This window comes from Mirounga angustirostris, unplaced genomic scaffold, assembly GCF_029215605.1.
Source record: "Mirounga angustirostris isolate CCGP_5_RB_7025 unplaced genomic scaffold, mMirAng1.0.hap1 SCAF_4, whole genome shotgun sequence".
Taxonomy (NCBI): domain Eukaryota; kingdom Metazoa; phylum Chordata; class Mammalia; order Carnivora; family Phocidae; genus Mirounga; species Mirounga angustirostris.
The window spans coordinates 84,445,385-84,457,465 of NW_026991712.1; the positions used below are offsets into that span (position 1 = coordinate 84,445,385).

General features: G+C 41.0%; 1 protein-coding gene across 2 annotated transcripts in view; it reads left to right on the forward strand.

Moving 5' to 3' along the window:
- CHD1L (chromodomain helicase DNA binding protein 1 like) overlaps nt 1–12,081 on the forward strand; it is an 88,492-nt gene that overhangs the window by 41,007 nt on the left and 35,404 nt on the right. For both annotated transcript variants that reach the window (XM_064588378.1, XM_045896805.2), the window contains exons 10-13: nt 2–98; nt 2,049–2,122; nt 3,308–3,418; nt 11,543–11,657. In XM_064588378.1, the coding sequence (XP_064444448.1) occupies nt 2–98; nt 2,049–2,122; nt 3,308–3,418; nt 11,543–11,657 (397 nt within the window). The remainder of the gene's footprint in view (nt 1; nt 99–2,048; nt 2,123–3,307; nt 3,419–11,542; nt 11,658–12,081) is intronic.

Here is a 12,081-nt window from a genome sequence, read left to right on the forward strand (position 1 = left end):
GGTGTGGAACCAGAGCCTTTTGAAATTGGAGACCACCTGATTGAGGCCAGTGGGAAACTTCATCTACTGGATAAGCTGCTTGCATTCCTGTATTCCAGGTAGGTGGTCAGTTTACATTTTCTGCTCTGAGCTGGTAATTTTTAAAACCAGATGATTCACTGACTTCTTTCTTCCTTTCCTTCTTTCTTTCTTTTTTTAAAAAAGATTTTATTTATTTATTTGAGAGAGAGAGATAGCAAGAGAGAGCATGAAGGGGGGGTGGGGGGAGAAACAGGTTCGTCCCTGAGCAGGGAGCCCAATGCGGGGCTTGATCCCAGGACTCCAGGATCATGACCTGAGCCGAAGGTAGACGCTTAACCAACTGAGTCACACAGGCTCCCCAATTCACTGATTTCTTGAGACTAATTCCAAGTTTTCTTTTTTTCAAGACCTTGATTCTGGTTCCACCTTCTCTGCAACTACACCTACACCCCATCGCATCCCATCCCATCCCCTCCATAATCATCCTTCCCTTTCCTGAATTCCTACAGCACCTAGGATCCTAATCCAGCACTTGGTAATGCACTGCCTTAATCTGCTCTCTGTTTAATTGATGTGCAGTAATCTTACTACTCCAGCTGTATTGTTTAGTTCCACAGACAGAGATATCATCAAACATTTATTTTTTAATTGCCTGCTGGTACCTTGCAGAATTGGCACTTAATGAGGGCTTAGTAAATATGCACCTTTGTTAACCCCTGTAGGGTTTGGTTCAGAGAGAACTTGCAGGACTCTTTCCCAGAGACATGGCCTGGGTAGCTGAAGACCAAGTCACTCTTGGAGCCTTAAAAGGTTCAGCTAAGTGTTCAGTGGCCTGGTATCCAGCTTCTACCTGATCCTCCTGGACCCCAGAGGGACAGAGAAGTCTAGAAAAAGCCCAGCTTCCTAAGAGTCTCAAAGTTGTCCCTTTGGGACAACTGTCCCAAGTGAGCCTGAACTAACCATAAAACCTCAGGTTTGGCAAAACCACCCAACATTAGGAATGTGCAAACCAAATAATTGCATGTCTTCATGTATTTTATTGGCTCTGATATATCTAGTATAAGTGTGTTAGAGGTAGAGGAGGACCCATAAACATTTTCTGTCCAACCTTTTCATTTCACAGGTGATGAAACAGGCCCAGAGTGGTCATGTGACCTGTCTAAAGTCACACAGCCAGCAAATGACAGAGATGGGATTAGAATTGAGGTCCTCAAGTTCAATGCCTTTTCCACACGTTTGGGGCTAGTCTTGAAGGAGTTCTTCATAATTGTTCCTTTACACACATCGCAAGCTCAGATTAAATTAGTTTTCCTAACAAGACTTTTGTTTTGACAGTGTCATATTTCTTTTCTTTGTGAAAACTTAAAGTAATACCTGATAACATGGGACTGTAGGCTCATCTTCATTCTTGACTTAATTCATTTTGCCTCCTCCTTTCCCTTCCTCTCCCTGTACATAAGTTTTTTAATGTGTCCTATGGGATATGAGATGCCACCTGCCCCTTCTCTAAAGTAAAGTGATACTTCTCAGACTTTTCAGCCAATACAGCTGTAGATGAGAGGATAGTGATTTTACACCTGCAAGCAGAGAATGGCTATAGATGGCTGATGACAAGTTCTTCAGGATTTCCAGTTGGGTTTTGTGCGTTTGACTTTTACATTTTATTCTTCACATACCTTTATTTATTTAGCTGTTCGAATGAAAGCATTTATTTCTTTCCATTAAATTGGAACGTAAATTGACATTCCAGAAAGACGTGCTTTGGTTATCCTGGGGCTTTCTGTACCCCCTGGTGCATTTGCTCCTGGGAGTATCTATAGTTTGAGAACTTCAGCTCTGCAGAATATGGCTACATGTGGAGTTATTTATGTGGAACTTTTAGCATTTCTGAGGAAGTCTCTGTAAATGATTATGGTATTTGTATTTCTGCTTCAGTATTTCATTTATTTATAAACTTGTATTCTTTGGTAAGTTTCCCTCAGGGAAACTTAAGAGTTGGTAGCCTTTCCTTTTCTCTTTCTTGCCAGGGGCCATCGAGTTTTACTTTTCTCCCAGATGACCCAGATGTTGGATATTCTCCAAGACTACATGGACTATAGAGGTGACGTTCCTTGGCCACTACATTGCTTAAGCCTTTTTTAGACTTAACAGTCTAGTAGGTCCATGAAGAGTAATCGGGGGGTGGGGATGTTACAGAGGAAAGCAGTGAAAGAACATTATTCTGAACCAAAGGAAGATTGAAAGTAAGGAGAGAGGTGTGTTACACAAGGATTGATAGCCGGGTGGAGACACATGGGCAGAAATAAGCACACACATTCCCACTGGCGATGTGATTTAAAACTGTGGATACTGGAAAAAAAATCCGAGTTGCAGAAATGTTGAGTGTTTTTGAAAATGTTTGCTAAAAAACGAGCTTTCGGTGTCTTGCAATACTCAATTCAACTGTTGAGCACTTACTCAGGATCAGTAGAAAAGATGAAATTATAGAGATCCCATGTATCAACCAAGGGAAAGGAATGTTTTTTCTATATAAACAATAGGGAATGTAAGTTATTACCTGGGGATTCTGTTTAATATATAGTAAAATGTATGTGGGATGATGGGAAAAGGCTGTAACACTGACTGATCTTGAAATCAGTGGTGGGGGAGCATCAGCTTCAGACCTTACTGTTTAAAATACGAATTCAGGGTAGGTCTCTCGGAGCCACTCGATGCCCCCTAAGTACTACAGTACAGTACCTGGTCCATTGGACACTTGTAGGAAATGCCATTGGCATGTTGGGGGATCCCCAGATTCACAAACAGGGCTTGAGCATGTAATTCCCTTTCCCGACAGGGGTCTGTGGTGATGGGTGAACCTGAAGCTTCATTGAAAGGCAGCTGCTGGGCCATTGGGCAGGCTCACTCACCAGCTCCTCAGTGCTTGTCTTACTGCTTGCATTAGTAAGAATTCTGTCGTGGCAGAATTGGAAACTACCACACAGTGTGGTTCACAGTGTGCTTCGGGGTTGGGATAGTCAGAATTGACTATTAACTCCACAAACGCCAAATACATCAACTGCATGTATTTAAAAATCCCAGAGAGGTATATTATGTTGAGTTCTTGTGTAAAACAATGAAATGTCACCTAAATTTAGATTTTTTCCCCATGGGATTTGCTTCAAGTAGAGGCATACCTGTATACAAAAAGGGACAAAACTAGCATTTGGTTTTGAGCCGACAGAGTTTTATTCCTCAAAGACTATGTGAAAGGGTTTCTGTGTCTGTTTTCTTTCTGTGTGTGAAGGGTACAGCTACGAGCGTGTGGATGGGTCTGTGAGAGGAGAAGAGAGACACCTGGCCATTAAGAACTTCGGACAGCAGCCCGTTTTTATTTTTCTCCTGAGTACCAGGGCAGGTAGGCCACACAGGCATTGCCTAAAGCAGACAGATAAGGGGGGGGATACAGTACTTTTACATCCCGACCACTAGTATGCTTTCCCCTAAGTCTCTGAAAGGTGAGGTCATTACCAAGGAACATAAAAAAGGGCAATTGAGGGAGTTGCCATAAGTTAATCAAAGTATTGGACTCCTAGCATGGGGTTGTTTCCCGTCCACGTTATCTAAGCTGCCAGCTCAGAGAAGTAAGGCTGAAAGCAGGGCTTGTTGGAAAGGACTTTGATTCTGCTTTGACCACTGACCTGGGGTTGTCCCGGAAGATGTCTGTAATCGCACGGAAAGTTTTACTCACATTCAGTAGAGAACACTCTCCTTCCCAGCTGTGACGTTAGGAAGTAAGATAACAACCTGTCTGCTACTTATCCCTCCTCCTCAAGTAGCTCTGGAATAGTGCTGTAAAAGCTTAATAAAAATCTCTTTTTTAAAAAAGTTGTGATTATAATGAAATTGTCGGCTCTTTAGAATTATTTTTAACATTATCTTTATGAGTTAAGTCATAAATATTTTATGTGATATTTATAATGTTTTACCAGTTAAACACTGCTTTTATAGACGCTTTAGCCATTTGAAATCAGTTCTCGGAGATGAAATTATTCTTATGTCATGGAGCAAGCCGACCTTAAATTAGTGTTGAACTTCTAGAATCTTAGTTTCATTATCTTATTTTTTGTGGACCTAATCTTTTTTTTTTTTTTTTAAGATTTTTATTTATTTATTTGAGACAGAGTGTGAGCAAGAGAGAGAGAGCACAAACAGGGGGAGGGGCAGAGGGAGAAGGAGAAGCAGACTCCCTGCTGAGCAGGGAGCCCGATGTGGGGCTCCATCCCAGGACCCTGAGATCATGACCTGAGCCAAAGGCAGACGCTTAACCAATTGAGCCATCCATGTGCCCTGTAGACCTAATTTTGATGCAATAGATGCAGGAACACTAAAGGGATTTGTATCCTCTATTAAGGAGAGGTCAATATTTGTATAAAGAAAAAGTTCCATCTTAGAAAGCATTTATTAAGTGTCTCATACTGTAAGGGTACATAAAAGATGTGTTAGGTAGAGTCCTTGACCATGAGATTGTCTCACCTGTGTATGTCTCATCTCTGTATTACAGAGGTATAATCCGTTTCATTTGGCTTCGCTTGCTTCCATTATCATAGACTGCACCCTGAATCAGCCATTTATTCACGTTCTCTCTTGTCTCAGGGATGGTTTTAGGAGACACTGGAAGAATCAGGGCAAATGCATCTTCAGTGTTGGAAAACAGCTCTATTTCTGCATTACTGATTTCATCATCATTTTTTTTTTTGTCATCAGATTGTTCTAGCTTTATTTTTTTAAAAATTTTTATTGTTATGTTAATCCCCATACATTACATCATTAGTTTTTGATGTAGTGTTCCATGATTCATTGTTTGTGTATAACACCCAGTGCTCCGTGCAATACGTGCCCTCCTTAATACCCATCACCGGGCTAACCCATCCTCCCACCCCCCTCCCCTCTAGAACCCTCAGTTTGTTTTTCAGAGTCCATCGTCTCTCATGGTTCGTCTCCCCCTCCAATTTCCCTCACTTCATTCTTCCCCTCCTGCTATCTTTTTTTTTTCTTAATGTATATTGCATTATTTGTTTCAGAGGTACAGATCTGTGATTCAACAGTCTTGCACAATTCACAGCGCTCATCATAGCACATACCCTCCCCAATGTCTATCACTCAGCTATCCCATCCCTCCCACCCCGCACCACTCCAGCAACCCTCAGTTTGTTTCCTGAGATTAAGAATTCCTCATATCACTGAGGTCATATGATACATGTCTTTCTCTGACTGACTTATTTCGCTCAGCATAACACCCTCCAGTTCCATCCACTTCATTGCAAATGGCAAGATCTCATTCGTTTTGATGGCTGCATAATATTCCATTGTATATATATACCACATCTTCTTTATCCATTCATCTGTCGATGGACATCTTGGCTCTTTCCACAGTTTGGCTATTGTGGACATTGCTGCTATAAACATTGGGGTGCACGTACCCCTTCGGATCCCTACATTTGTATCTCTGGAGGAAATACCCAGTAGTGCAATTGCTGGATCATATGGTAGCTCTATTTTCAACTTTTTGAGGAACCTCCATACTGTTTTCCAGAGTGGCTGCACCAGCTGCACCATTCCCACCAACAGTGTAGTAGGGTTCCCCTTTCTCCACATCCCCGCCAACATCTGTCGTTTCCTGACTTGTTAATTTTAACCATTCTGGCTGGTGTGAGGTGGTATCTCACTGAGGTTTTGATTTAGATTTCCCTGATGCCAAGCAATGTTGGAGCACTTTTTCATGTGTTGTTGGCCATTTGGATGTCTTCTTTGGAAAAATGTCTGTTCATGTCTTCCGCCCATTTCTTGATTGGATTATTTGTTCTTTGGGTGTTGAGTTTGATGAGTTCTTTATAGATTTTGGATACTAGCCCTTTATCTGATATGTCATTTGCAAATATCTTCTCCCATTCTGTCGGTTGTCTTTTGGTTTTATTGACTGTTTCTTTTGCTGTGCAAAAGCTTTTTATCTTGATGAAGTCCCAATAGTTCATTTTTGCCCTTGCTTCCCTTGCCTTTGACGATGTTTCTAGGAAGAAATTGCTGTGGCTGAGGTCGAAGAGGTTGCTGCCAGTGTTCTCCTTTAGGATTTTATTGGACTCCTGTCTCACATTGAGGTCTTTCAACCATTTGGAGTCTATTTTTGTGTGTGGTGTAAGGAAATGGTCCAGTTTCATTCTTCTGCATGTGGCTGTCCAATTTTCCCAACACCATTTGTTGAAGAGACTGTCTTGTTTCCATTGGACATTCTTTCCTGCTTTGTCAAAGATGAGTTGACCATAGAGTTGAGGGTCCATTTCTGGGCTCTCTATTCTGTTCCACTGATATATGTGTCTGTTTTTGTGCCAGTACCATACTGTCTTGATGATGACAGCTTTGTAATAGAGCTGGAAGTCCGGAATTGTGATGCCGCCAGCTTTGCTTTTCTTTTTCAACATTCCTCTGGCTATTCGGGGTCTTTTCTGGTTCCATACAAATTTTAGGATTATTTGTTCCATTTCTTTGAAAAAAGTGGATGGTATTTTGATGGGGATTGCATTGAATGTGTAGATTGCTCCAGGTAACACTGACATCTTCACAATATTTGTTCTTCCAGTCCATGAGCATGGAACGTTTTCCATTTCTTTGTGTCTTCCTCAATTTCTTTCATGAGTATTTTATAGTTTTCTGAGTACAGATTCTTTGCCTCTTTGGTTAGATTTATTCCTAGGTATCTTATGGTTCTGGGTGCAATTGTAAATGGAATTGACTCCTTAATTTCTCTTCTGTCTTGTTGATGTATAGGAATGCCACTGATTTCTGTGCATTGATTTTATATCCTGCCACTTTACTGAATTCCTGTATGAGTTCTAGCAGTTTTGGGGTGGAGTCTTTGGGGTTTTCCACATAAAGTATCATACCATCTGCAAAGAGTGAGAGTTTGACTTCTTCTTTGCCAATTTGGATGCCTTTTATTTCTTTTTGTTGTGTGATTGCTGTGGCTAGGACTTCTAGTACTACGTTGAATAGCAGTGGTGATAGTGGACATCCCTGCCGCGTTCCTGACCTTAGGGGGAAAGCTCTCAGTTTTTCCCCATTGAGAATGATATTCACTGTGGGTTTTGCATAGATGGCTTTTATGATATTGAGGTATGTACCCTCTATCCTTATACTCTGAAGAGTTTTGATCAAGAATGAATGCTGTACTTTGTCAAATGCTTTTTCTGCATCTACTGAGAGGATCAAATACTTCTTGTCCTTTATTAATGTATTGTATCACGTTGATTGATTTGCAGATGTTAAACCAACCTTGCAGCCCAGGGATAAATCCCACTTGGTCGTGGTGAATAATCCTTTTAATGTACTGTTGGATCCTATTGGCTAGTATTTTGGTGAGAATTTTTGCATCCATGTTCATCAAGGATATTGGTCTGTAATTCTCCTTTTTGATGGGGTCTTTGTCTGGTTTTGGGATCAAGTTAATGCTGGCCTCATAAAACGAGTTTGGAAGTTTCCCTTCCATTTCTATTTTTTGGAACAGTTTCAGAAGAATAGGTATTAATTTTTCTTGAAATGTTTGGTAGAATTTCCCTGGGAAGCCATCTGGCCCTGGGCTTTTGTTTGTTGGGAGATTTTTGATGACTGCTTCAATTTCCTTAGTGGTTATAAGTCTGTTCAGGTTTTCTATTTCTTCCTGATTCAGCTTTGGTAGTTTATACATCTCTAGGAATGCCTCAATTTCTTCTGGATTATCTAATTTGCTGGCATATAGTTGCTCATAATATGTTCTTATAATTGTTTGTATTTCTTTGTTGTTGGTTGTGATCTCTCCTCTTTCATTCATGATTTTATGGATTTGGGTCCATTCTTTTCTTTTTGATAAGTCTGGCCAGGGGTTTATCAATCTCGTTAATTCTTTCAAAGAACCAGCTCCTAGTCTCGTTGATCTGTTCTGCTGTTCTTTTGGTTTCTATTTTATTGATTTCCGCACTGATCTTTATTATTTCTCTTCTCCTGCTGGCTTCTCCTTAGGCTTTATTTGTTTTTTTCTCTAGCTCCTTAATGTGTAGGGTTAGGTTGTGTACTTGAGACCTTTCTTGTTTCTTGAGAAAGGACTGTATTAGGACTACCTTTGCTGCATCCCAAACATTTTGAACAGTTGTGTTTTCATTTTCATTGGTTTCCATGAATTTTTTTAATTCTTCTTTAATTTCCTGGCTGACCCATTCGTTCTTTAGTGTTCTTTAGCCTCCATGTATTTGAGTTCTTTCTGACTTTCCTCTTGTGATTGAGTTCTAGTTTCAAAGCATTGTGGTCTGCAAATATGCAGGGAATGATCCCAATCTTTTGGTACCGGTTGAGACCTGATATGTGACCTAGGATGTGATCTGTTCTGTAGAATGTTCCATGGGCACTAGAGAAGAATGTGTATTCTGTTGCTTTGGGATGGAATGTTCTGAATAGATCTGTGAAGTCCATTTGGTCCAGTGTGTCATTTAAAGTCTTAATTTCCTTGTTGATCTTTTGCTTAGATGATCTGTCCATTTCAGTGAGGGGGTATTAAAGTCCCCCACTATTATTGTATTGTTATCAATGTGTTTCTTTGCTTTTGTTATTAATTGGCTTATATAATTGGCTGCTCCCATGTTAGGGGCATAGATACTTACAGTTGTGGATCTTCTTGTTGGATAGACCCTTTAAGTAGGATATAGTGTCCTTCCTCATCTCTTATTACAGTCTTTGGCTTAAAATCTAATTTGTCTGATATAAGGATTGCCACCCTGGCTTTCTTTTGGTGTCCATTAGCATGGTAAATGGTTTTCCACCCCCTTACTTTCAATCTGGGGGGGTCTTTGGGTCTAAAATGAGTCTCTTGCAGACAGCATATCGATGGGTCTTGTTTTTTAATCCAATCTGATAGCCTGTGTCTTTTGATTGGGGCATTTAGCCCATTTACATTCAGGGTAACTATTGAAAGATAGGAATTTAGTGCCATTGTATTGCCTGTGAGGTGACTGTTACTGTATATTGTCTCTGTTCCTTTCTGGTCTATGTTGCTTTTAGGCTCTCTCTTTGCTTAGAGGACCCCTTTCAATATTTCTTGTAGGGCTGGTTTTGTGTTTGCAAATTCCTTTAGTTTTTGTTTGTCCTGGTATTTTCAATGACAGCCTAGCTGGATCTAGTATTCTTGGCTGCATATTTTTCTCGTTTAGTGCTCTGAATATATCCTGCCAGTCTTTTCTGGCCTATCAGGTCTCTGTGGATAGGTCTTTTGCCAGTCTAATGTTTCTACCATTGTAGGTTACAGATCTCTTGTCCCGAGCTGCCTTCAGGATTTTCTCTTTGTCTCTGAGACTCGTAATTTTTACGATTAGATGTCGGGTTGTTGACTTATTTTTATTGATTTTGAGAGGGGCTCTCTGTGCCTCCTGGATTTTGATGCCTGTTTCCTTCCCCAAATTAGGGAAGTTCTCTGCTATAATTTGCTCCAATATACCTTCTGCCCCTCTCTCCCTTTCTTCTTCTTCTGGGATCCCAGTTGTTCTAATGTTGTTTCGTCTTATGGTATCGCTTATCTCTCAAATTCTGCCCTCGTGATCCAGTAGTTATTTATCTCTCTTTTTCTCAGCTTCTTTATTTTCCATCATTTGGTCTTCTATATCATTGATTCTCTCTTCTGACTCATTTATCCTAGCAGTTAGTGCCCCCATTTTTGATTTCACCTCATTAATAGCCTTTTTGATTTCGACTTGGTTAGATTTTAGTTTTTTTATTTCTCCAGAAAGCATTTCTCTAATAACTTCCATGCTTTTTTCAAGCCCAGCTAGTATCTTTAAAATCATGATTCTGAACTCTAGGTCAGACCTAGAGTTCATCATATTCAGAGAGTAGCGTTATGTTTGAAGGGTCTAAAATTAGGAAGAAAGAGTCAGCCCTTTGGAGTACTCAGAAGCAGAATCAGCACAGGGTAATCTTTTGAGAACTGAAGCAGTCCTGGACATGAGCCTTTTCCAAACACTAATAGTCATGTTTGCCCTTACTTTTTAGCTGTAGATTAGTAGTACTATCATTTCATTTAACAGGTTTCCCTCCAACTTTCAAATGTTTCTGTGATTGAAGCGTCTTGCCACCAGGTGGCAGTGATAGCTCATGATATGTCCCAAACAAGACTGGAGAATAGCTTATTTGTAAGACATCACCCCTTAATGAAGAAGAGCTGAACTGAGACATTAACCCTGGGAGAAGATGATAATTTTTATGGAGCACACTTTAATGAAATAAGTACCTGGGAGATAATTGTGGTGTAGTGGGTAAAAGCAGAGTCTCTGGAGCCAGACAATGTGGGACTGACTCCTGGCTCTTTCACTTTCTAGCTGTGTGATCTCTAATAAGTCCTTTGGCTTTTCTGTTCTTCTATCTATAAAATGCCCATAATAATAACAAACTACTCATAAGGTTGTTGTCAGGATTAAAGGGGTCGATATATGTGAAGTGCGTAGAACAGTGCCTGGCACGTAGTAAGCACAGCACAAGCAGGCATTATTGTCAGATATAATTTAGCACCTCTCAGTAATCAGTCTTTATTATCTCTTTATTCCAACTTTAATTTTATATGAAGTCTTTAATTAGAATATTCCTGCCTGACTTGTCTTGAGAGCCAGCTTAGAGTCAGTAGCCGATCTCAAAAGTTAGTCCTTAATTCAGGCTCTTTGAACAAGCCTTTTCAGGCTCACTTGTCTCAGCAATGAGCTGTAACGACCCTGGCAAGAGGAAGTCCCTTTTGTACTTGTTTCCACATTAATCAAAGACAAGGCTGTAATTTGCTTTCATGGTTCTCTTAATTAATTCTCATCACCCAAAGAGCCTCCTCAGCCCTTTTGCTATGCTGAAGAAGGATGAGAAAGTTGTCCCATGGAGTGTTCTTGTCCTATGGTTGGTTTTGTTAGCTTCTCTTTGATTCATGTGGAAACACAGAAAAGGCTTTCTGAGGTTTCTCCTGTCAGAGGGAGGTAGTTTCCTGCTCTGCTTAGGAGTGTAATAAATAAATGTCATCCTCTGTTCTCATTAGCCTCTATCAGGGACCTTGCTGCCTTAGTTGTAACCTGCTGTGGATGTTAACTCCTCTCTTAACATCGCCCACAGCAGAAGGCCTCTTGCATATTTAAGACTGTTTTCTTTTGAAAGAGCATGCATCCTTTTAGAGCATTCTAAACAAACCAATCAAACCATTTAAAATGGATTCCTGGCACTAACTTCAGCTTGCACTTTGGCTCCTTGCCCCTCCTCCTCTCATTCTGTTACTTTTGGTTGTTAAATTTTCCCAAGTCAGGCAATATGAGCCCAGGTAGCACTGTTAACCACTCCAAGGTCCTGGAGTTGGGGATGGAGTGTCAGTTTGAAGGGTGAGGCCAACTGTTTTGACTGATCTTAATTTACCAATCATACCACTGTAGCCTTGTGTCTTTCTCTTCTAGCCCTAGCCGGAGTGCTGCTGATCACGTTCCTTTTGCATTGTTTTCAGGAGGAGTTGGCATGAACTTAACGGCTGCAGATACCGTTATTTTTGTCGACAGTGATTTCAATCCGCAGAATGACTTGCAGGCAGCTGCCAGGGCTCATCGGATTGGCCAGAACAAGTGAGAGAGTTCAGCGCCAGCGTTCTTCCACATCTGGGGCTCCTCAGCAGTTCCGGGTGGGGAAGGAAGGTGAAGAAGCTGGTCCTGTGGCATCCCAGACTGGAGGGCCAGAGAGCACTGGGTTTTAGCCCAGCTTTGCTGCTGACTCTTCGAAGGCTGCTGGCCAACACACATTCTCATTCCAGACTTGCTTCATTAAAAAGCTAAAGAGATGGGCCTTACCCTTTGACCAGAGGATAATTGAGATCTACCAGAGGTTTTCCTCCTGTTCCCATCAGAAACCCTAGTTTACGGCCCCTCCTCATCTCTTCCTTGACTCTCTTGGAAAGCTTCTGTGGGGCCAGATCTCTCTAACAAATGCTTAGGTCCGCATAGTCCAGTCTCCCTTTAGTTGTACCCTGAATGTAGCATTTTGGATTTGTTT